This window comes from Stigmatopora argus, chromosome 12, assembly GCF_051989625.1.
Source record: "Stigmatopora argus isolate UIUO_Sarg chromosome 12, RoL_Sarg_1.0, whole genome shotgun sequence".
Taxonomy (NCBI): Eukaryota; Metazoa; Chordata; class Actinopteri; order Syngnathiformes; family Syngnathidae; genus Stigmatopora; species Stigmatopora argus.
Window position 1 is genome coordinate 11,205,551 of NC_135398.1, and position 26,117 is coordinate 11,231,667.

At 39.8% G+C, this 26,117-nt stretch overlaps 2 protein-coding genes across 9 annotated transcripts in view; one reads left to right on the top strand and one right to left on the bottom strand.

The window, feature by feature from the left end:
* The window catches only part of clcn2a (chloride channel, voltage-sensitive 2a), a 43,841-nt gene that overhangs the window by 4,690 nt on the left and 13,034 nt on the right, over positions 1 to 26,117 (top strand). For 2 of the 8 annotated variants that reach the window (XM_077615296.1, XM_077615297.1), the window contains exons 1-6: positions 3,643 to 3,899; positions 19,043 to 19,211; positions 23,070 to 23,201; positions 23,806 to 23,934; positions 24,239 to 24,372; positions 25,616 to 25,696. In XM_077615296.1, coding sequence (XP_077471422.1) covers positions 3,849 to 3,899; positions 19,043 to 19,211; positions 23,070 to 23,201; positions 23,806 to 23,934; positions 24,239 to 24,372; positions 25,616 to 25,696 — 696 coding nt within the window. In that variant the 5' untranslated portion in view covers positions 3,643 to 3,848. Of the gene's footprint in view, positions 1 to 3,642; positions 3,900 to 19,042; positions 19,212 to 20,301; positions 20,593 to 23,069; positions 23,202 to 23,805; positions 23,935 to 24,238; positions 24,373 to 25,615; positions 25,697 to 26,117 lie in introns of those variants that run through there. The other 6 variants (XM_077615303.1, XM_077615298.1, XM_077615301.1 and 3 more) reach the window with 6 other exon arrangements.
* On the bottom strand, positions 16,376 to 18,727 carry LOC144086154 (zona pellucida sperm-binding protein 4-like). The gene is made up of 8 exons (XM_077615972.1): positions 18,331 to 18,727; positions 18,072 to 18,259; positions 17,897 to 17,994; positions 17,471 to 17,628; positions 17,211 to 17,403; positions 16,995 to 17,142; positions 16,619 to 16,697; positions 16,376 to 16,554 (listed from the first exon to the last, which is right to left on the bottom strand). Exons 1-8 carry the CDS (start codon positions 18,602 to 18,604, stop codon positions 16,451 to 16,453), a joined length of 1,242 nt encoding a protein of 413 aa, XP_077472098.1. The 5' UTR covers positions 18,605 to 18,727; the 3' UTR covers positions 16,376 to 16,450.

Here is a 26,117-nt window from a genome sequence, read left to right on the forward strand (position 1 = left end):
CCATCATGGGGAAAGGGGTAAAAAAAAAAAAAAAAAAAAAAAAAAAAAAAAAAAAAAAAAAAAAAAAAAAAAAAAAAAAAAATCGATCTTTCATATTAAGACGGGGGCCGCAAATTATCGTCCCGAGGGCCGCAGTTGGCCCGCGGGCCGCAAGTTTGAGACCCCTGAGTTAGATAGTTCATCCACATTGTCGGGATATATTATCAGGCGAGAGAGTGGAATGTGATAAAAAGAGGGAGTTGGGGAAAAAATTATTTGGAGTGAAAATCACACAAGACAGACAACAATCACATTTTTTTTTCACGGTTGACTTTTATGTTCAAGTAAAGGCTTTATCTCAAGTGAGTTTTTAGTTAATGCTAGACGTCAGAGCAAGGTAATGACCAAAACTATTCTTAAATTATTCATTCAATCATTTTCTGAACAGCTTATCCTCACAAGGATCGTCGGGGGGGTTCAACACAGTAAGATGTGTGTACAGTATATCTAATTTGTGTTCATGTGTCTTGTTTTAAATGACAAAATTCTCAACACGTTTCAGAACCATCCTTGACCTTAATGTTGGAAATCAATGAGTGTGTTGATTGACAGGCTGTGCACATGAGCGTGTTGATATGCAAGTTTTACAAGTCAACTGGTGGTCCTAGTGGGCTTGTTTGGATCTGGTGTCCCTGGTGGGGTCACTGCCTACCGTTTGAACTAGTTATCTGTCAGCTTGCTGTGACAGGTTTTTCATCTTCTATGCCGCAAAAGATCAAGAGAGCTTGATGTGAAGGATTGGGAGCAGGTAAATTGGTCAATGTGATGCTATTTATTCATCTAGTGTTTTGCTTTACTGGTGTTGTATTATTAAAATCGATTTTGCAGAATAAATGAGATATTCAGATTACTTTTTTTATCATGGCGACATAGTGGTTCCCTCACCTGACTTCAGTGCGGGCAGGCGCGGGCTAGATTCCTGCTGGTGGCGGTATGATTGGGAGTGTGAATGGTCAATTGTCTCTCTATGTGCCCGACAACTGACTGCGACCAATCTAGGGTATAGTCTGCCTTTCGCCCAGAGTCATTTGGGATAAGCTCCAGCAACCCCTGCAACTCTTACGAGGATCCTCGGTACAGAAGATGAATGAATGAATGTGGCAGATGATGCTAAGTGCTCTTTGTTTAACTGTGAGTGCGTCTAAAGCATACAACAATTGGCTGAAGGCACAGAAAAGGGCACGGCCTCAAAGTGTTACATGTCCTCAAATGTGAGTGCTTCGCTGCCTATGTCTTCATGCACAAGAATTGATAACCTTGACCCTCGCATGCTTAATGAAAGTTTATTATGGCGCCAACGTGTGAGGGGACCTCTTTGTCAAATATCCCTTACACAGGCTTTTTGGCTGCCTTTGAAAAGAAGTGGTGGGAACGTGAATATTCTAATTGTTTGTGTGTACCCTGCTTTACTTGAATCCCAAGTGGTTAAACTACATTATAAATATTTATCATGTCATAAATTCTGAGCACCCCGCCGACAATAAACCCCTGATTTAGTGTTTTGTAATCATCAAATAGTATATTGGGTAATTTTGAAGTGCTGAGTATTTTAAGCGATTCCCTGACACCTATAAAAGGCATTATGATCCATTGTGGATTGCTTCACCTTGGAAGCTAACAACTGGCCTGAGGCACGTCAATCTGACGCCGTTAACGATACAATTTCCTGTACAATAGATTATTAAAATGAACCTGTTGGAACTGTTGTGCAAAAGGCGAAATACAGTTTTTGAGCTAACTAATGTTGGACCAGAAGGTTCTAGTCAGGGTCCCCGTTGTCCACATTACAAAATTGTTTCTTGAGTGTATATTTTCCACTCTACTTTCTCATCCTATCAGAACAGGGGATTGCTTGAACTATTTTTCCAAAGTCTAGAGCACATGTGTCAAAGTGGCGGCCCGGGGGGCAAATCTGGCCCGCCGCATCATTTTGTGTGGCCCGGGAAAGTAAATCATGAGTGCCGACTTTCTGTTTTAGGATCAAATTAAAATGAAGAGTATAGATGTATATTACATTTCCTGATTTGACCCCTTTTAAATCAAGAATTGTAATTTTTTAATCCATTTTTTTCTGTGGTTTTAGTTCAAAAATCATTTTGTAAAATCTAAAACTATATTAAAAAAGCTAAAATAAACATTGTTTTAGATCTATAAAAAAACTGAATATTCAGGGCTTTTAATACAGTTCTTTTGATCCATTTATTAAAAAAAATATCTAAATATCATATCTAAAATGGTCCGGCCCACATGAAATCGAGGTGATGTCAACGCGGCCCGCGAACCAACCCGAGTCTGACACCCCTGGTCTAGAGGATATATAATTTTGCTCTCAATGATTGAATAGTCATGGAAATTTCTTGGGCATTTTCCAAGATGCATTATCTGAACTGATATGATGTGCTCAATTAATAATTTCAATTGTCAAAAACACATATATTGCAGTTGAGCAATAAAATGAATGAGCTGGAACATATTCCTACCATCCTTCACTGGAGACCCATTATTCAAAAGCCACTGTTTGTTTTTCTCCAGTTTGCATCAATTTTAGAGTGTTTATAGATAGATATACTCTGTTGCCTTTTGTCATGAAGTTGAGATGATTCATCATCGAGAGTACTCAAGCAGCTAAAACAGTCTTGTATCTGTTGACTTTAAGACAGAAATTGGTGGATCAGGGTAGATGTATGGCGCTATAATAGGCTTCTATCCCTGAAGGTATCAACTTTGAGCACTCTTATGTGAAACCACAAATAAATCAATATTACAAATCAAAAAAATTGCCTTCCCCTTCTCTGGAGTGCTTGCCCAATCAGTATTCATTCATTAATTTCGGGAGTGAGTGGTCAAACGCAATACTTTCGAAGATACTAGTTGACCTTTACAATGTATTTCCTGTAATTTTTAGTTAACCCTGGTATAAAAAAATGCTGTTATATCAGTGTGAAAATAGAGTCATTAACTGTATTGTACTCCCCTAAGGTTGGTCATTTTCAACTATCAACTGTCAAAAATTCTACTAAGCGATTATCCTGTGGTCTGTGGTGTAGTGAGAGTGATTTTTCACCTATTGATCTGCTTAGAAAGATTGTATATTTAACTTGACTATGACCTCTAATTAAAACTTGCCATCCAATGGGAGAACAGGTTTCTCGCTTAGCGCAAACAAAACGGTCGAGGAAATACTTTATGGATGTATTCTATATTTTCAATTTGTTTCAAGACCAGATTTTCTTTCTTCTGTAATACTATTTCGCAGAGCCTAAAAAAACAAATGGAACAAATGACCGTACAGTCAAAAGTCTTGGTTTGTTGTATTCCTGTTAAAGTGGCAATTCCAATTCAACTTAACATTTTCACAGACTGCCATTTTTTAGAAGTATTGTCACATTGGCCAATACATAGGAAGACACATTTTGTCATCAATGTGCCACATCTAACATCTATGACATCCTTCGAAATAATCTTATGTTAATAATCTTATGTCATCTAACTGTTGCCAGGTATTCGCTGCATAAATTCACAGTGAGCCACACACGTATTGCCACTTGAATAACAGAACACTAAGGCAGAGTGGTAGAGGGGGAGGTGATTTAAGGCGGTGAATTTGTAGGACCTGACTCTGTTGCCTCTAACACACGGACTATGGCAGCTCGACGTTTTCTGGCATCATTGATCTGTGCTGACGATTCTCTCCCCAGCGGGACCTGTTATGCCGAGCTCACGCTATGATTGTCAGGGGTGTGTGTTAATTAACTAACAGGGTCCTGAGGGGTCTTGGGCTGCTTAGTCCTAATGAGGATACCACTGCAATGGTGAAAGACAAGCCCGAAAACCGGACGTTGCAGTACCAGCAAACTTTGGTAAGGTGACGATTAGCTAATTTATGTTGTTTTCATGTCGTGTGCACAGAGTGGAGCGTTTATCACAATTGGATATAGGATGCAATGGTTAGAGGTGGGGGCTGCTGATGCCTCGGTTTTCTGGCCGGCTACTGAATGATAATTCTTCTCAAACATGTCGAGTTACTACTTTTATTGTCCTCCTCTTGCTTCCAATTCACCTTGAGCCACAGGTGTCGCGGCCCTATGCCGCACTATCGATGTGATTAATTCCTCTTCATTTAGATCTCACCCTTCCGTGTCAAATGAGTTTTCTGGCCTTAAATTAAAGGCAATTGGAGCAGACTGATTACTTTGCCTCATGGGCCGTTGATTGAAAAATCATTGAGATTTTAAGAGCAGAGTCTGATCACTTTTAAGAGCATTACTTTCCGTATCAAGATACCTTTGGATTCGTCCTCCCTCTTTTTTTTGACTGAAAGAGAAGTGTTTCTGAATATAAATACCCTCATGCACCAATTTTCTCCTCACTCATGTAGTAGCTCGAATGACAGCCATGTTCCAGAGCACCACACAGGGGGGATAGAACCTACGGCGATGCACAGGCAGACTGTCAATCAATAGTTGATTCCTTCCAATCAAGACTGCAGTTGCATTTTATAACAAGACTCATGCAGTGGGCTGTTTTTTATTCATCGCATGCTTTTCGTCTGTGTGGCACACGAGCGCTTCTTCAGATCAATGACGTGCCCGTTTTCAGTGCTGAAAATCAATAGTAATGTAAGATGGCAGTTAGACTCCCTCTGGATTGGAACGTGCTGCCTGCACCAGCGTCGCCGCCTTTCGCCTTTTCTGGCCGCAACAATCGGATCAATGTCTCAATCGTTTGCCAGCTGCATCAAAGTCTATTAAACCCCAAGAATAGATATGTGTTTGGATCTGGAAGCGATAGGCACTGAGTTGCCCTGACTGACTAATCGGTAATCAATTATTACAACACTTTTTTTTCTCAACAAACACTAAGAATACTTTTATACACAGCAGCAAATCCCTATATATCTCAGGGGATTCAATTATTGTATATTATTTTTGTCTCATATACTCCAAATATGATTTTTGTCAAAAGCAAATACAAGTCATTCTTCTTTTAAAATATTTGTTTAATTATCGATTCATTTTTCCTCACAAGGGGGGTGCTGGAGACTATCCCACCCAACTATGGGCAATAGACAGGGGACATCTTGAATTGGTGGCCAGGATAAGGAGACAGACATGCTCGCACTCATACCTAGCGGCAATCTGGACTGTACATGGTTTCGGGATGTAGATAGAACCTGGAGTACCCAGAGAAAACCCACACAAGCCTGAGTACAACATGGAAACTCCACATAGGAAGGTTTGAACGCAATGTTTTTTTTTACCATCGATCTCAGGACTGCGCTAACCACTTGGCCGCTTAAATGTTTATTATGTTTGTTATATTACATATTTAACTACCCTGTTGAGATGTTTTGGCCAGAATATGTGCTCTATAAATCTTACCTCTGCAAGTGAATGAGTTGAGATAGTGATGCAAATTATACACCAAAGTTGGTACCTCGGGTTCAGTAAAGAATCTGAAACAACAGCAATTATGCACATCCTAACCTTGGTGATACCCACACACGATCAATCAAGTTCAACATGGTCCACAAAGTTCAGGATTAATAAAAAAATCAATGGAATTGATGTATACTCCCAAGCTTATCCCTTCTATTTTCCAGGTTGTAACACTTGCAATCAAATGTCCTACCTCAGATGAGAGAAAGCACGAGTGTTTTGCCACTTTGGAATCTGACTGAAATGCGCAGATAGCTATCACATTTACATCAGATAAGTGCAAGCTCGCGCCTACAGCCTCTAGTTTCTTTCTGTCTAAAATTGGATGGCGGTGTTGACAAAGCGTCCTCAGAGTTTTACTTGTTTGCCATCAAGATTTAGAGAATAATCAAGCGTGGAATATTTCCATCGGGTAAAATCCCACAGTAGCAGGGTAGAAGAGACTTTTTGGATGATGTATCTTGATGTGTTATCAAGGAGGAATTCTCTTCTATCAGAACTACTGTGTGGTAGCGCATTGCATCACTCTGGTATGTTTGCAGAAATCTTAAAAATAGAAGCAGCATCTGTTGAACAGCAGTGTTTATTTACATCAGAAAAATGCACTCGCTCCATTAATGCACAAATTTGTGAAGCCTTTCTATTTTACGAAGGGCATTATTAAAAAAACTTCAGTCATTACTGAGTCATTTATATGGCAGGATTTGCACTCTAGATCCAAAGTGCACAAAGATCATTCAAAGACTCATTCTTTCTTTTTTATTATTATGTTTTATTTAAAGTTTCCAGCCTAATAAAATGAAATATCTGAGATGTACTTCATGCTAAATGAAAATGGTGTGGCTTCTTTCGCAGACACGGGCAATCAAAAGTAGTGAACTTTCAAGTGTGATGTAGCATGAGTCAAAATATGTAACTATCAAATCGCAAAGCAGAGGGTTTTTTTTTGTACCTGAGCTGATCAATTAATTTCCGATTTTAATTTTACCAGCCTGTTCACAATAAGTTAGCCAGCAGAATGCATGTGCGTTCTTCGTCTCAGCCTTCAGCCTTTTGAATGCTGTAGCACACGTGCTTGTTTAGTTGAGTACAAAGACATCTCGACACAGATTTTATACGCACAGAAAACGGTGTTGTGCTCAAGAATTACAATAAAAGAAATTAGCTCATTGCAACGTAATCATGTGGTAGCATGATGGATGAGTGGTTAGCACAAAATACAAAATTGCTCTGTATTTGTTATTGTTTTCTAATTGTAACGGAGTGTTCAAGGGTGATACGGTGGAAAGTGTTTAGCACATCCACGTCAGAGTTCTAGAATCAAGGGTTTAGTCCCTGGTGGGTTCTGACTGACAGTTTGAGCTTGCATGTTCTCCATGTTCTGCGTGGGTTTTCTCTGGGTACACCATTTACCTCCAATATCCCAAAAATATCCATGCTAGGCTGGTTGAACACTTTAAATTGCAGGTAGGCATGAGTGTGAGCCTGAACGGTTGTTTGCCTGACCGTGCCCTGCGATTGGCTGGCAACCAATTCAGGATATCCCCTGCCTACTGGCCGTAGTCTGGTGGGACAGTCTTTGGCACCCCTTCGATCCTTATGAGGATAAGCGGTAAAGAAAATGAATCAATGAACAATTTAATCATTACTTAACCAGACATTCTAAGGAATATATAAAAACGTGCAGTGAAATGAGAGTCAGTCCAGCATTCTTCTTGTTTTGAACAACTGTTCATGTTCTAAACCAAGCGTGTCAGACTCGGGTTGGTTCGCGGGCCGCTTTAACATCAACTTGATTTCACGTGGGCCGGACCATTTTAGATTTAATATTTAGATTTTTCTTTATAAATGGCTTAAAAGAACTGGATTAAAAGCCCTGAATATTCAGTTTTTTATAGATCTAAAACAATGTCTATTTTAGCTTTTTTTTAAATATATTTTTAGATTTTACAAAATGATTTTTGAACTAAAAACAGAAAAAAATGATTAAAAAATTACAATTATTGATTTAAAAGGGGGAAAATCAGGAAATTTTATATACATCTGTACTCTTCATTTTAATTTGATCCTAAAACAGAAAGTCGGCACTCATGATTTACTTTCCCGGGCCACACAAAATGATGCGGCGGGCCAGATTTGGCCCCTGGGCCGCCACTTTCACACGTGTTCTAAACTGTTACTCAGAAAGATTGAGAAGGCTAGAGTACTTTTTACTATTTTTTTTTCATTTTTTAAATGGTACTTGAAAATTTTTTTGTGGAATACATACTTGATTTAGCCTAAACTCTCTTAGACTCTTCAAAGCTGAAACATTTGTGAGCAAAACAGACTGTGGATTGCTCGTTCGCTTTCTTAGGTTCTTCTGGAGCACCTGGTCAGGTGAGACCTTGTCTGTGAGTGACAGCAGGAGAGCCACTAGAGACGCCTTCTCGGGTCACTGGCTTCTATCGCTGTCAGCTATATTTCATGCTGAGATCGTAGGCAGCGGCTTTCTAGCCTTGTGAAGATTCCATGTGGGATGGGACAGGTGGGCAGAGATTGTGACTTGGTGTCAGAACATTGGTGCTGCTTTCAATCTGAAATTTATATATATATATATATATATATATATTTTTGCCTCACAGAAATGTGGGCGATATGCTGTCCTGTTTTGTTACATTTCTGACACAAGAGTGGGCACATTTGCGCAATAGATTTAGCTATGATTTATATAGCTTCTAAGGCTACATGCAGGCTCCATGAAATTAGGTACACCTTGAGTGATAGCCCCCAGATTTTATTTGAACATCCAGTAATAGTTGTAGTGAAATAATGTGTATGAATTTTTACACCTTGAGTGATAGCCCCCAGATTTTATTTGGACATCCAGTTATAGCTGTAGTGAAATAATGTGTATGACTGTTTTTAATTGATATAACAGCATTAAAGCCTTTTAATCATTTCTATATTGTATTATTATTTTACACCAATAAGTAAAAAAGAGTTTCAGCAAAAACCAGGATGGGTAGGTGGCAAAAAAAAAGATTTGCCAATGTGTAAATTTGTGAAGGCTAATGTGCAAATATGCGATTGGCTATTGTGTGCCAAGTGATTTCCAGACTAAAGAAAAAAATTAATGAAGACAGAAACACCATTTGCTAGTAAATGCAGGCCTTCATATACTTATACGCATACATAAATTGCTGCTAAATCTGTATGTGGTCCATTTGACTATACAATTCTTCTAGGCACAAGGGATAAGGAATATTCAGTGGTTATCATCTTTTAGATTTTTCGCATTTATAGAAGCATTTTCTTTCATTTAATATATGTGTCTTTTCTCTGTGAATAATGCATGAAACCTAATGAAATATTTCAGGCATATGCAGGACTGTGTATACATTAAAGTGCTGATCCAAATTAGAACTAACTGTGGTGTGCGCTACTCTACCAACTGTCAGTTCTGGTCACTATTAAGATAGATTTTTCCCGCTTCTGCCTCCCATTTGATTTCATTTATAAGGCTTATAAGGCCATGTTCTACATTTCATTTGTGCAAATGAAGCATTCAATATGCTTTTACATGTCAGTGGGTATGTTGTTGTGAGCAAGCGTATGTTTTCACCTTCACATACATGTCTGGGCGTGGTGTGCCTCAGCCAGAGCAGATGTTTTGAGGTTGTGCGCTTATGTTCTATTAACACCAGGGGAGCCGAGAAATTGGCACCATCAAAGTCACTATCTATTTGGTGCACACACACATTCAGGCCACCTACATTTTACAACCTAATTCCTTATATTTGTTCCATGATGTTTTTAAAAGAAATTAAAATATGATCCCAACCATTTTTCTACAACTCTACAACTTCCAGTAGATTTGTGAGAATGTTGGGTTTATTTTTGTGCAATCAGATTCCAGCCACATCCCAACAGTGCTGTTTCATATCCAATAATTTGAATTGTGTTCATAAAAAAGTTGTTTCTTTCACTAATCACATTGCACATTTCTCATCAATGGGCCAGAGCATTGGCCTATACTGATGTGAACATTTGCTTTGCAATCTGTTTGAACTGGGAAGTGATCATTTCTTGCCCTTCCAGTTCAAATGCATATTGCTGTTGCTGGGAGAGAATGAGTTAACGCCCTAATACCAAGTCCACAGCCCACCACTGTTCTCCAACATGCTGCATAAACACTACATGAAACTACAGGTCCACTAGAATACCACAAAGTCCACACATTGCGAATTGTTTTAAATCCAGTCAATGTATGCGCATCGATTTCTATCATGACAGTTCAGCCCTGCGAAAATCCCATTCCTATCTTCCTGTATATCCCGCGCTGTTTAATATTTAAAGCCACGTTGCCGCAACATCTTTATGTAAAACATACTACAGTGGTGCAGCGGGATACGCACATGGCCCATTTAAGATTCCTGCGATCTACCTGGGCAATGCACACAAGGCTTACGGAATCATATAGACATTGAATGTTGAGCATCAAGATGGTTGCAGATTGAGTGTCAATTATAGACTGCAATCTCTCCAGCCGCAATCACCAGGGTGTGATCAACTGCTTTGTATTGTGTGTCCATCTCGTTACCTTCTCCTTTCGTGACCTTCCTTTCTTTCTCCAAAGACTCTCAAAGTCAAAGAGCTGTCCCTTTGCATTCCCCCTAGTCAGCACTACTTTTATTTTTTCACAGACTGTGCATGGCTCAGGTCCATTCGGGTGCTGTCACTGCCAAATTGGACCCTTACCTGCACATCTCTGCAGAAGCAATCTCTGCATAGCCTGCGGAGAGAAAGAGAGAGTAAAAAAAAAATCTCAATTCATTTGACTACCAAAATAGAAGGCCAAAAGTTCCATTGGAAAATCACCATGAAATTGTGTTCAATAGAAGCTCTTTAAGTTTAACATTTATGATGCTGTCCTTGATGGTTTTCCAGGTAAATCACGAAGTAAAAAATGACTTGTTACGTACAACAACACAGGATAATCAACTAGTATAAAACATGAGAATTCCCACGACCCTTTGCCACCCACCTTTGCTGACTACAACTCTTCTCGTCACAATTGCGAACTTCACAATTTGTCCAAATCAATCATCCTATTATTTAGTCAGTCAGTGGCAGAAGGGTGTTTTTTCCTAACACTATTCTATAGTACTCCTTGGAAAATTAGATTATCCTGAAAATGATTGAAATGAATTCAATTAATGAATAAAATGCTAATCAATATATTTCTAGTTCAACAAAAGTGTTGCTTTCAATTCCACCATGGCACCCTTAAAGTGATAAATAAATAATAAATTTTATATTCTAATTTTTAGGGTAGTGCTGTGCAGTGTATTCCAAGTTCGTCAAAAAGACTAAGTCACATGCTGCCCGTTAATTTCCAATTCACCTGAACTACAAAGGTTTGCAATTCATTGTTGTGCACTCAATGAAAGGCAATGCGTTAAGAGTTCTTTCAACGTTTGTAAAGGCAGCTTTGTGTTCTGTCTCATTAGTGATCCTCAGTAAAGTGTGCCTTTTGCGTGTCTGTGCCTTTTTCTTAAAATACATTGTGCCTGACTTCAAGAAATGACATTTTTAAACTTGTTGTCAATCTCACCTTTGGCATCCCTTCCAGTCTTATGTTTCTGACAAGCCCTGATCCCAGGCTGATCCCACTTCCACATTACTCTGCAGCCCCCACCCCCATACTCCAGCCCTCATGCTAACAACATTGCGTGTCGGTCCCCGTCCATTTCTCCCTCCCATTGTCACATTGGGTCTGTTCGACAGCAATGACATTTTTCCTTATTAACCCTAGATGTGAGTCGTGTATAAGGGTTAGGGTTGGGAAAAGTACCTGGCTGTCATGTTGCAAATGTTGGTCATGAGATGAATAAAAAAAATTCTCTCTCTTGTTCTAATTTAATTTTCTTTTCCAACCCCTGAGGCCTTACGGGCTAATTATACTTGTCTTCGTCACATTGACACAATACTATGTAACAATATGGGCCCAAAAATGAACTCATTCTATACCAATAATGATTGCTAACCCTCCCAGTTTAAATGAATTGGATATGTTGCTATGTCAAAGAGCTAAGAAAAGTAACAATCCATTTCAGCCATTATGTATGAATTTTATTTGTTCCTTTAAGTATTTCCACTTTTCCCCCCTCAATGTAACGTTTTGAATTAGACTGCCAAGTCAGTTTTGAAATTTATAGGCCAATATATTACAAAGTTTGAAGTTGTGTTGAAGGCATTACTACAAAATGCTGTTATTTTATACCAGTAGATTTTTTTTGGTCTATTGTTAGAAAGTAAAAGACTCTCACAGAAAATCTGCCTATTAAAAAGAAAACTGCAGCAGTGACAGAAAAGCCTTGACCTTCAATTAAAACGTAAAATTAATCAGATTGTACTTTTCGCAACGAGGCTTCTCTTACGAGACACCCACGTTTTTACGATCAGTTCTGCAAGGACACACAAAGCTGTGGTCATTAGAATGTCAAACATTTGTCCTTTCCTCCGCCTCCGTGTCCTGACGGCGAATTCATTACACTGCAGCGCCTTGGGATTTGCTGAAAAACTTTAATCTCATCTGTTGTGTGATGCTTGCACATGGCCAGGCTTGAAAACGTGGCTGTGAGAGTCACACGGCCGATTGTGCTGAGGGAGTTTCGCAATGAAAAAGTTGCTTTGATGGGCCTGATTTAGTCCCTGTTGTTGAACTTCTGCAATGGGAGAATCTGTTTAGCAATCACAGTTAAGACGCAAATGGGGTTGAATGTTGAGTGATGTATTTATTTATTAGAACTGCAATGCGGATGGGGCGGCCCGGTGACTGAGTGGTTAGCACGTCAGTTCTGCGGACGAGAGGTCGATCCCTGGTCAGTCCCCACAGTGTGGAGTTTGCACATTCTCCTAGGGTTTTCGTGGGATTTTTCCAGGCACTCCGGTTTCCTCCCACATCCCAAAAAAATACAGGTTAGGCTGGTCGAACACTCCAAATTGCCCCTACTAGGTTTGAGTGTGAGCATGAGTGGTTGTCCGTCTCCTTGTACCCTGTGATTGGCTGCCCACCGATTGAGGGTGTCCCCCGCCTGGTGCCTCTAGTTAGCTCGGATAGGCTTCAGTACCCTTCACGAGCCATGTGAGGATAAACAGTTTGGAAAATGAATGAATGTAAGGCGGATGTTCTAACCAATCTTCAATCATGCTGCCTAGATAATCAACTACAATTATAAAACAATAACAGGCAGGCATGGAAATTTTGGGTGATTTGAAATTGCAGTTACATTTGAATGAAATTATTTCTTTATAACAAAAAAGAAGGTATTAATTGATTTTTTGCATGTTGATTGATTCGATTGTTATTAACCATATAGACCCAGATTGACGTATTGTAGATATATAAATGATGTATAAGGTCATTTGGCAGAAAAAAACATGTGTTGTGACCAGAAGAAAAATATAAGACAGATGCATTGTGGTCTGGAACATATTTTTTCCCCACTGTGTCTCACCACATTAAACCTTAAGTTGCTTTGACAGTAGCAATTCCATGCATTTCTCTTAGAATGCACTCAAGTGGTGATTGAGGATGTGTTGGCTCAGTAAAACAGAAACTATTTGTTTCTCGTACTCATTCGGTTTATTTTCAGAGAACACAATTTTCTGTTGTTTTTAAACCATCTGTCAAAATGCTCTCCAAATGGGTGACAATATGCTGGCAGTGTATGAGTTACAAAACAGCACTATATATCTTTATTTTAACTTACAAATTCCCATATTTATATGGAATCTGTAAATATACTGATATCCTAGAATTGAGAAAATTATTGGACATCTTACCTGTTAATAAAAAATGCTTTTCTGTTTAGTTTTGCAGTGCAGGGTGAGTGGGCAGGGATGGACCCAAGTGCAGGGAAGCCAGTCGGACAAACGTTCAAACATTCTTTGATAAACATAACGTTTGCCAAAATAAAACTTTTAAGACAAAACTGAGGAAAAAGTAACTGACTAACCACAAAAGTAAAACCAAACTTAGGGGTGGAAACACAAGGAGATACAAAGATGTGAGCAGAAATAAACAGAAACAAAACAGACGATCCCACAAGGTGTAGACAACGAGGAAGAGGCGGGGGATTGGCTGAGAACATAAGGGGGAAGATCACAACAGGTGAAATCATTGGGTGATCACAATGATAAGTCACACTGAAAAAAACTGAGGAAGAATTAAAAAAATCAAAAGAACCTAAACCTAACACTTTAAAAAGATAGAAGCAGTAGAAAATTAAGTCAAACACTATCAACATTCTGAAACTGAATATTATAACAACAGATAAACTAGAACAATCTCTAGTCTAGTGGATAGCTTCTCATGGACCTAGAGTTACTTATTGACTTTGAACAGTTCAAATTTCAACAATAATCCTGTAAATCAAATAAAAAAGAATAATATTTTTTTTTTTCAAGTCTCTCCCTTAAATCTCAACTGCTACCAGATGAGAGACTATTGTTCAGAGTTTTGTCTGGGTGTTGAAATGACTAATTCCAATTCTGAACTTGGTCACGTGGCAGGTGTAACAGTTATAGATGGAAATCCACCTGCAGCTTTCTCGTGAGGGCGCCGCTAGCCAGATGGTCAGGTACTGTTCTCCCAGTCATCCACATTGGCCTAATGGTGCACCCCAATTAAACAGGTTACAAGATTTAATGTGTGAGTCCAAGCTGTGTACTGTGATTGAGTCATTAGCACTCTAAAATCAGTTGCTGTGCTCAATTACAGGGGACAATTTATTTTGTCTTTCAACTGACCGATTTACAGAGGAATTTAGACCCACCTATGTATATTGTCGTCAACATCCACTCGCTGCCAACCCTCCCGGTTTAAACCGATTTTCCTTTTTATTGCCATGGAATTAAAAAATGTGCTTTCGTTGCCATCCCTCTTTTCGTGAAAGAAAATGATTCATGGTTGAAAGTATAGCATCCCATAAATGCTTTACAAGACTGGAACAGAATGCAAAGTGGTAGAACACAAGCAATTGTAAAAAGATAGGCAGGACACTATTAAAAAGTTAGACAATAAATATAAAATTGCCAGTGATCAAAGAGCTAATAAAATACACAGCCACTATTAAGCAGCATTATGAATCCCATTTAAGTTTTCCCTGATCATTTTCTCTCAAGGACAATGTCTCACATTAATCACATCTCATTATCTTTTATCATTGTGTTTTCTCGTTACCTGTGTCCTTATCCACTAAAGGCGCGAAATCTCACAAATACTTCACGGTTAGGTTACAACTGATCCTATTTTAACTCTTTTGTATTCATGTTACTAAGATGAATTTAATACCCGGTGTGCTGCCCCGTTAGAACATAAAGCCGGTAAGATGAGCTGTTGCTTTTCTCTATTAATAACTTTTGCGATAACAAAATCCATTTTTATTTCGACATAAACCATCGCTGATCCGCCCAGCAGTGAACGCACTCCCCTGTGATGTGCTGTATATCAACACAGCAGATGCTTAATGCTGCTTTAGTGGCATCTGCTTGCTCCTCTGTTGCTGGCTCAAGCAGCAATGTAAACACATATCAAACATTTGAGCCGAACATTTGAAATATGAGACCCCTCGTGTGATGCAAAAACAATTTGCATGTGTTCTTACTGCTCTCAAGATGAACATAGCAGGCCAGACACATTCATATTTTTCATAATACCAAGACTGACCTCTGAGAAGCAGCGTGAGCAGAATCTTATGATTTATGGGAATTAAATCTGTTTGTTTTTGTCAGATTAATTATCAGTTCCTTGTGAAATCAGTTTCATGCAGTTCCCAGGCATCTTGAGAACAATTAATTTTGTCATTATAGTTTTGAAATAAATTACAAATACCTATAAAATATGGAGTCAATGCATTCTATATATCTATGCATGAAGAAAAAAAAGTTGACACAATAATAATCTAGGATATATTGGAGAAGATAAAAGTATTGACATTCAAGTGTTTTCTACTACTTTTATTTACATTCTCTTCCACTATCACAGAAGTTTTAATTTTTTTATTCAGCATTTACCAACAAAGGTTTAATTTTTTCCCTCCAAATGTAGTAACCTGACAAGCTTGTACTAGTGAAGGCATTACTTTTATCAGGTTTTAACAGTATACAGCTCCAAGCAGATTTAGAGAGAAAAGATCCCTTAAGATCTCATTAACATACCATTCATTGGTCTCCACAACTTTTTTGAAAATTCAGAAAGAGGATTTCAGTGTGCAGAAGCCAGTTATGGGTTCAAAAACAATAAACACATTGTCCACTTAGCCTACTACACCATGTTACCCCCAGAAAATCAACTTGCAGGTAAACATGGCATGAACTTGTGCATCCAAAAGCTTCTCCACCATCTATAAGCAACCCTGCACCCCCAGTTCATTTGAGTAGAACAAGCAAGTCTGGAATGGTCGTGACACACATTTTAATTAGGGGAGGAGGAGAAATAAGGTGTGTAGCACACAAAGATGCACTAGTTGCAGCCTGGAGAAAACAAGGCAACATTGAGCCTTGTAGATGCACACCTTTTAGTGAATTTCCAACATTAAGACAAAAAGTTTTATGACTGGAATTTTATCCTTGAAGACCTCGGAGTCATTAGAAGCATGCTCAGTGTTAGTTGAGCACTGGATTAAAAGGTCAAGTCTAATGTAGTGTTGATTATTTCCTACATTAAAAAAAGCTACACATACCAAAATGAGAATTGAAGGGCCATTGTCAAGAAATTTTAGCCACCTACTGTATTGACCAAATGATTAACATTTTACCTTGCTTTCTCAAATGACTTCCATTAGTGCCTCCACACACTCAAGGCAGTGACTTTTACAGTAACATTAAGACAATGGATCATGGCAACAGAGTGCTTTTAACAACCTTTATTAAAAGTCATGACTGGTTTTGGGTAAGTAGTTAGCTGTTCCATTTTTTCCAGAGCATCAATAGAGTGACCCCTTCAGGGGAGTCAGAATCACCTGCTTGCTTGAGACCACATCCTGGTGGAGAGATTTGCGGGCTGTGCTTGCAGGTCTTCCTGCATGGACTGAAAGTTACAAAATATTAATTGAATGTTCAAATGTTGGGCAAAGTCAGAGGCAGTCACTCACGATATCCATGATGGCAGTTTTGTTCACAGGAATTTGTGCTGCTGGGATAACACACTGCTGTGGCACAGTGGATGAAAACCTGTGATTGATACAAATTGTTATTTACAGTCAAAAGGTTGGATGTGAAGGGTGCCACGTCTCTTGATTTGGTAAGGACGAACTGTGCTTGCAGTGAACTTTGCAAGCCATTTGAAGATCATTATTGAAAAGCATCAGCAAAAGGTTTTAGAATGTCAAATGTTGATTAAAGTCCAAGATAGTAGGACCAGTTATACTGTGTTGTAAACCTCACCTCTTAAAAGCACATGTAAAACATGTAGGCTGTCTGAAGTAATTAATCTCCAACACCATTTTAAATTAAGTTTTGTCACATTACCCTATCCTTTTGTGGGGTGAAGTAATTGGGATCCACAAAGGAGAACATCTTGAAGATGAAGCGCTTGTAGTGTGTTGGGCTAAGAATTCTAGAGGACTCCCGCACAGGAACCATGCTTGTCTGGTAGCGGTCATCATGGTAGGGACACCTGCAACATCATACATGAGAAACAACCCAAGGACAGTGGTTTCATTTCAAAGTAGCAGAAACATTTACCCATCAACTATTAAATCCCATTGAGGGACACTGTTTGGATTAGGAGTGGTAGTGGTCCAGCAGCGCTCCAGGGTCAAAACAATGTTGGGGTCGGACCTATCAAGGATGCGGACTTCAACATACACGGGTTGCTTCAGAACTTTAGTGATGGGGTAGTCTGCGGCGTCGTAGAAGGAGTTGTAAGCTGCCTCTTCTGCAAGTAATATTTTACATAGAGTCATCCAAAATACTTCAATGTAAGAATTTGCCACCATACACACCTTCAACACAGCCCTTTGAGAAACACTCGCCATTTCCAAGTCTCAGCTCAACCCTGAGAGAGCCACCAGCAGCAACTGATGCAGGTGGGGGAAGGTCATTGACCTCTAAAACCAGCGCTTCAACAGCGGTGCCTGAATATCTACACTGGAACAGCAACCTGAGCAAAGGAGTTACATTAGTGTAGTCACCACAGAAGAGGAATGATAAAACAAGTAATTGGCTACAGTAGATGTCCAATTCATTTCAACCAAGAGAGGCCAAGTGATTCACTGCCAAGCAAAATAGATTTGACAGCTACCAATAAATGCCAATACTAGGAACCTTAGAGATAATCCTCACTTGTTTCTAGTGCTAGAGCTACCAGTGAAAGTGCAGAAAGATTGGTTTCAGATCAGTTCTGTCAAACACCAAGCTAAAATACTTACTCAAAATGGCTGTCCCTGGTGATTGAGCCTCTGGGTCCAATTCCTACCTCATACGATGACGACATGTGGTTCTCATATACCACAAAGCCTTCTTCCTCCTTAAGATGTTGAAAGCACCATGAAACACAATTACAGCCAACAATACTCAGTCCAAAAAAATAAACCTCCCACCCACCTTGACAGCGGTGCCACACAAAGTCATGGGGAACTGGAAAATAGCAAAGGCAGCGGTGGTGTCAACAGCCTCACAAGTGGGATCGTTCATTTCAATCAGGCTAATTGAAGTCACATCCACGGGTGGAAGCGTAGAGTCACGAGCTACTACCACCACAAACTGGCCATCTCTTGTACACTGCACCGTCACTGACAAGACAGAAAATATTAATCAAAGCTGCCAAGCTTCAAATTGTAGGAAGGAAGGTTAGCAGAGTTACCAGCTTTGCCGTAATAACACTGGCGTCCATTGTAGCAGCAGTTGATGGCTTCACACTGTTCTTGGGTGATGTCACCGGTTCCACACTGGATCATCTCATTGTGCTCCACTTGGCATTGGTCCACTTGAGTTGGAGTCAAAGGAACACCTACTTGCTTCTGAGGTAGTGACAAAGGTGGATTCTTGTGCAGAGCCCCCATCCAATGCTGAGCATCAACAGCCAAAAGTGCAGCAACCAGCAGCAAAACACCTAACAAGCTCCTGGACTGTGCCATGATGGTGCTCAAGAGTGCAAGGACACTATCTCCATGGCAGACGTTGGCTTTATACTGGGTGACTGGCAGCGTATTCAGCTTGCGGTTCCGCCTCTCATCATTACCGGTTAATTGGGTGCCAGCCGTGTGGAGTTAATCAACTGGGAGCTGAGAGATTGAGCTCATTGGCTGGGCCAGAAAAAGAAAGACTACTTGTGACCGCTAAGTGAAAAGTGGAGTGGACATTTTGTAATGTGTCGGTCATTATGTCGGCTGCATGTTTTGCCCCAGTGTTCTATCTCACTCACTGTCATTGTCATAAACATCACTCCGAATCAAAACGGATTATATGCCTGTTGCCGTCAATGACGCTCAAACATTTGCATTCACTAGATATTCATTGCCGTCAATGTCAGAGAATGGGTTAATAAAAGTATGAAACCTTTGTGCTGCACGCAGATGTATGGGCGTTACACCCAGGAGCTGGGTGTCTACGCCAAGGCGGAAGCGGCCCGCCTACGGGATGGCGGCGTGCGCAATGGCGGAGGAATGCGGCGCAACACCAGCGTCCGAAGTCGAGCTGCCAACCTCCAAAACTCCCCGAAAGGCCCATGCTCCAAGTGCCAGTGTGAGTGATTAGCCCGGCCCTCCTCCTTTTGTATTTTCTGTAGTATTTGTTACAATAATTTTGCATTCATTTTTCTTAAAATTGGAGGAGTTAAAGAGCACAACAAGTCATTGGTGGATTTAATTGAACAAAAATTTGGACGAAGGAGCTACTGATGCAGAGCAACATTAAAGGGCCCTCCAGAAGGAAAAGTTTGCCACCGCTTTCTGAATCATTGCTGTTATTTTTCTTTATTTTCTCTGTCCTATGTTTATTCCGAATGTATTTACAAGTTTTGCCAATATCGGACTATCAAAGATGATCTTATATTATTTAATTTATTTGGAAACACATTCCTATGATTGTTTGGCCACCAATTCAATTATATGTTGATTCATTCATTCATCTTCTGAACCGCTTTTTCCTCACTAGGGTCACGGGGGGTGCTGGAGACAATCCCAGCTGACTTCGGGCCAGAGGTGGTGGAGACCTTGAATCGGTGGCCAGCCAATCGCAGGGCACGAGAAGACAGACAACCATTCACTCTCACACTCATACCCAGGGGCAATTTAGAGCGTCCAATCAGCCTACCATGCATGTCTTTGGAATGTGGGAGGAAACCGGAGTACCAGGAAAAAACCTAAAAAGGCCTAGGGAGAACATGCAAACTCCGCACAGGTGCACCAACCTGCATTAGAACCCAGGACCCCAGAACTGTGAGGTTGACGTGCTAACCACTTAATCCACCGGACCCCAATCCAATTAAATATCTTAAATAATTATATTATAATTAAAAGAATAAATTTGCAAAATACAAATAATGGAACTGCATGTTGTCACAATAAAAATACTTAACCTTTCACTTTTTATTCATTCATTCATTTTGGTAAACTTAACAGTAGTGAAAGGCAGTATTTGGGGAAATGCTTCAGTAGTGTTTACATTTTGGGCTTTAAGGTAGAGCAGCAGTTGGACCTGAGTGGCGAAGCGAGGCGATGTGATCGTGATTGGATAGGACTGATGTGTGCAATGACCTCCAGCCAAGCAGGCTGTCTCAATGTCAAAGACAAGTGCCCACCTTCCATCCTCTGTTTGTGTCTGCTTGTCTCAGAGCGCTGGTTCAGTCTCATCGGTCCGGTTCTCTAAAATCACGTTTTGTAACTGAATAAACGACTGCACTGGAGGGAAGTATCAAACCAATCATATATCACCTTATCATTCTGAGGTGTACTTTTTCAATAACTGCAATATGTTATTATTATAGCTGCGTTTTCCCATGTGGCCAGCGATGTGAGTAAAGCTGAGAAAGGTGGACACCGGTGGAAGCAGCTTTCGTTTCAGGCTCACACCGTTTTTATGGGAGCCTTTTGAAAGCCTCGCAAAATGACATAAAAATACAGAGGTACCTCTACTTACTAAATAAATTGGTTGATGAAGTGGTTTCGTAGCCTGAGACACATTTTACATGTAAAAACCCTAGTCTGTTCCAATGTCCCCAATAAACCTTTTAAAAATATATACCAATTTTGTTTGAAACATGTGAAAAGCACACAAATACAGAATATAAGAACATTATTTATTAAACCATTAAAACGAGTAACAAATCCATGCACAAATGATCAAAGCATACCCAAGGCAAAGAGAGGCCAGCTGGGTGTAGGGAGATAACCAATGGGAGAGCAACTCTAGCATTCCAATTTCAAAATAAAATACAGGTTCCTGGAAATGTAATTACGTTTTGGTGAATTCTTTATTGTTTTTTTTTTTAGATTTTGTGTTTTGTAGCTGAAATTTCTTTTCATTCATTTTCCAAACCGCTTAACCTCACAAGGGTTGCGGGGGTGCTGGAGCATATCCCAGCTGTCTTCCGGGCACGAGGCGGGTGACACCCTGAATTGGTGGCCAGCCAATCGAGGGCACAAGGAGATTGGCAACCATTCATGCTCACACTCATACCTAGGGACAAATTAAAGAGTGCAACCAGCCTGCCATGCATGTTTATGGTATGTGGGAGGAAACTGGAGTACCCACAGAAAACCCATGCAAGCCAAGGGAGAGCATTCAAACTCCACACAGCGAGAACCCAACTGGGATCGAACCCTTGACCCTAGAACTGTGAGGCTGATGCGCTCACCACTCAGTCTCAGTTTTCTAATTGAAACGCTTCATACTTTCAATATTTCATACGTAAAGACTTTCATAAATAGAGGTAACCATGTATCCAGGCTCATTTGATTGGTGTTTTTAAAAGTATTGAGTTAAAACAATGTTTTTCGACTCCAGTTCAGATATTAGTTGCTCTGTTGTGTTTTGTTAGATAAAAGTTGGACAAATTCAACTGTGGGGGTTTTAGTGATTCCCTCTCGTACAGTATGTGTGGGCTAAACTACATTTGTGCTCTTCTGCTGATGAGTAACCAGTGCTGTAGCTGTTTTGGACCAGGGCAGCCTACGCATGAAGAGAAAAGCAGTTCGGGGGTTTTATTTTTTTGTGGAATAGAGCTAAAAACAAGCCGAGGATCCTTGTGTGTGTATGCGTTCAAGCAGCTAGGCTTTTTGAGACTGTTGTTACACGAACTATCTCCGTCTGCCAGGCTCAAGTGTGAAATGCATCAAATCAAACCCTCCAAAAAGCACCAAAGAACCACGGCAAATGTAGCCATGCCAACAGGGGAATGTCACACTTTTTATCGGGCCTTTGTCAAATACATAAAAAAAATAGATTAGATTAAATTGTGGATTTTTTGGCCCCGGGACGGACATAATAAATGTATTGTCTTTCCCTTTAACTCTTTTTTCCGCTCTTAGTTCAAATGCATCAAACGTCTATTACCGTCAGAAGTAATGATTTACTTTATTTTTGGGGGGTTGTTGAAATATGGATCTGGAAAATGTGTCAATAGCACAAGTGTGGCCTTCTCAAGAGATAACTAAAGCGGATTCCAGCCTCTAGTCGTGTCCACAGATGAGACAAAAAATGAGTCCAGCGTTGCTTCTTTTAGCTGACCTAGTAATAGTGGAACTCTAACCATGACCCAGCTTTGTTGTGTCTGCTCTTTTTCAAATGAGGTCCATGGAATTCTCCGCTTTTCGATCGTGTCTATTAAAATGTATGGAAATATAGCATGAATTTGAATTGCTCACTTTTGTCACAAAACGGCTCTTGTATTCTATCAAGTTAACATGAATATGATAATGACAAGCGCTTTTCATTCCATTCTCGAGTGTGTTTACAAAAGCAAACGCCTTCTCATTAAGGGGGACGTACAAAAGCCTCTCTACAAACATTCCACATAATGGGGATATTTTCTAAGCCTTGCCACTGATTGCCTTTTGGACTTGAGGTGTTTTCTTTCTTGCTGCTACAAATGATTATTCTCGGCATACACATGGAAATGCCACCCAGACAGAAAAAAATGGCGCACAGCTACATTCCTAGATGGAAAAAAACGACTACAATACAGTGAGTGGTACAGTCAGTATAATACTGAAAGATTACTGCCACTAGACCCTGTGAAAATAGATTATAGATGTCCAGTCTATCGCATTCTAATGGCAGGGGATACGTTAACCTTCATCGTAAAGTACAAAGTTTAGTCAGCAGAGTTTGATGATGATGAATACAACACAACTTTTGACATTTCTCCAAAAGTCTCATTGTTTTTATGTGAAATCTGATTAAATCCAAGAAAAAAAATCTTATTTTGTGTCACTGTTTCACCCTTGCAAAGATCCATTTGTTTCTGACCCCTGTAACATGTCTCAACATGTAAAATATGAATTTTGTCTTATCATATTGTTTATGTAACAGGCTAATTCTTTCACACTCATTATCTATTTGTATTCCCTTTTTTTCTGGTGGGCACAACCTTACCTTCAGCGTGTGCATCTAGCTGTCAAAAGTTCCTGATCTCACGCGTGGGTGAGGACTGGATCTTTCTCATCTTGCTGGGGCTGCTCATGGCGTTGGTTAGCTGGGTCATGGACTATGCCATCGCCTTTTGCCAAGAAGGTAAGAAAGAGGCACAGAGTAGATGAAAAAATCCTCAAGAGCTTGTTGGTCATTCCATTATTGGAGGTCATGTCAAGGTTCCACTTTTCAAATTTTAAATTAACCACACACAAAAGACTAAAACATGAGTAAACTTACACAGTATGTATATGTATGTATGTACAATGAAAATAAAGCTTTCAATTCAATCAGCATGCAAATACAATACTGTGCATTACCAGTGCAAGAAACAAAAATTTTACATTTAAAAAAATCACATCTCCTAATGTCATTTAAAGAAATCTTGCTGCAATTTTGCAATAGACAAATTAATTCATATGCTTAAAAATATTTGGGTAAGATTAAATAAAATATGGTGTGAATTTGAAAGCCCTCATTGAGTGTGCAAATACAATTTTTCAAATAAGATTGACCACAAAGGACAACACTTTAAAAACAAAATTAACATTTTCTAATAGTTACTTTTTTGTCAATAACAATTGTATGCCTGGCTCATTCACAAATATATTTTTCAAAATCCTTGCACAAGGCAAAAATGAAATAAATTCATACCTCTCTCAGGTTCAGACTTACGTACACCACTGTGCGTTGCGTTTGTGTGCAGCACAGAAGTGGATGTATGGGGGCCTGGACAGCAATCTGCTCCTGCAGTACATCGCCTGGGTCAGCTACCCCGTGGTGCTGATCACGTTCTCTGCTGGATTCACCCAGATTTTGGCTCCTCAGGCTGTGGGTGAGGTGCACTTCTCCACACTTAATCTGCCAACATATGTTCGACATCGTCCGACGGGGCGGCGGCTGCTTTGTGTTTGAATAACGTAATTGCCCGTGTTAACCGTCATAAGTTCTCCAAGGACGTGGCAGGAAATCCATATCATATTGCTATGATTAGATAGGCGTACATAAGATTATGAATATCAATCAGAGCGCCGCTGTACAAGCCCCCCTTCTCGTTTATTCCTATGTAATTACTTTCTTTCAACACCTCTTTTCCCTACGCTCCATCACGACCACACCTGGAATTTGTCGTGACCCAGGCTCAGGCATTCCGGAGATGAAGACCATCCTAAGAGGAGTGGTTCTCAAGGAGTACTTGACCTTTAAGACGTTTGTGGCGAAGGTCATCGGCCTCACCTGTGCCCTGGGCAGCGGGATGCCGCTAGGGAAGGAGGTAGAGGATTTTTTACGTTTCATGCTTGACAGCTTTCCCGTCGAGATGGCCGATGACGGCGAAAGGCTCGCTGGAACTGTCATTTCAAAATTCGTGGGGAATTTATGGGCTGGTCAAACCACTGCTAATGTGAAAATTAGGGATGTCCTGATCACATATGTGAATCCAAGTCCGAGTCACCTAATTTTGTGGATCTGCCAATACCGAGAAATGGAAAAAAGCATATAAATACAAATGCCCCCTTTAACTAGAACAGAGTTATTGCAACATCATGATCATATGAAAAGATAATTTTAACGAATCAACAAAATTTTACAAATCACTTGTGCTGCAACAAAATAAATATGAATAAGCCTATACAGTGAATAAAGTTTGTCACCTAATGTGATTAATTGAGATACTTTCGTTGTGATTGCTTGACTTTTTTTTTACAGTCGCTGGATACGTTCTCTTTTTTTTGTTTCAGTAATGTCAATAAAATAAAATAAAACATAAATATTTGCATTATACGGATGGATTATTTTGTTATTGTTATCTAAACACACTAACTGCCATAAAAAGTGAACATGTTTCACGGTCGGTCACAGCGAGAGACATTCAATCCATTTTCACTGGTGGCAGCGAAGGAACGATGAATGGATTGAACGTCTAGTCGGTGTCTAGTCCAGGGTTGGGCAAACTTTTCGGCCCGGGGGCCATATTGACTTTAAAAATTTGACAGGCGGGCCGGGTCAGCACAAGATACGATACATATAAAAACTGCATCCGTTAACAGTACATATGAAACATAAACAGAAAAAAAGGACTAGAGGAAATGACACAAGCTGTCAATTTTTCCAAAATCACAAAACCGACGGCAGAATTGCTCATGCAGGTCATCCAATGATTTCCTGTATTTTCACCGCAAAAAATAAAGAAAAAAATTGGACAACGGCGGCGGGCCGGATTAAAAGGCCTAACGGGACGTATATGGCCCGCGGGCCGTAGTTTGCCCATGTCTGGTCTAGTCAATGGCAATGAGTTAATACTTGAAACTAAAACAAATACATTTTAAAAACCCGATCTTCTTACCTGATACAATCCTCTAAAAATGATGTAATCGGGATGGATCGGGGACATCCCTAGTCAAAATATTCAAGTAATTTCTTGTTCGTCCAATAAGGTTAGCTGTCATGCAAGATGTTTTTATTTAAACAAGCCTATAGTCAACTGATTTCCTTTTCTTATTCATCTTGATCTACAGGGGCCTTTTGTGCACGTTGCCAGCTTGTGCGCGGCGCTTCTCAGCAAACTTATGGCCGCTCTTTTTGGTGGAATCTACACGGTAAGAATGGACTTAGTACTGTATTTACGCTCCTCAACAGTGATGAATTATACTCATTCTAGTAAAAAAAAGAACAGCAAAGATAACAGCATTACATTCAGTCAATCTAGGTTTTCCATGTGGACGATCTGAGGCTGCTTCACTGTACTACAATTTTTGAATCAATATTAATGATGCATTGTCGCCATCAGATGGCAGCAATGCACAATTTTAAGATTTTGGCTTTTAGCAGAAATGACTACATTATGGTGTTCTACTACTGCTGATTACTAATGAATAGAAAAAAAGGAAAGCCAAAATGTGTTCCTCAAAAACAACAAAACCACCACATGCAAGTGTGTATGTGCTAAATTAAGCTAAAAAATCAAAACGGAATTACTTCAACAGAGTAAACTTTTTTGGTCTACGTACATACTCCAAA

Excerpts from the sequence above, each read along its gene's own strand:
- LOC144086154 (XM_077615972.1), bottom strand. The coding sequence starts at position 18,604 with ATGGCACAGTCCAGGAGCTTGTTAGGTGTTTTGCTGCTGGTTGCTGCA. Across the intron at positions 18,260-18,330 it reads GTGTTATTACGGCAAAGCTG|TGACGGTGCAGTGTACAAGA; the intron begins GTAACTCTGCTA and ends CTGTCTTGTCAG. Across the intron at positions 17,404-17,470 it reads CTCAAAGGGCTGTGTTGAAG|AAGAGGCAGCTTACAACTCC; the intron begins GTGTGTATGGTG and ends TATTACTTGCAG.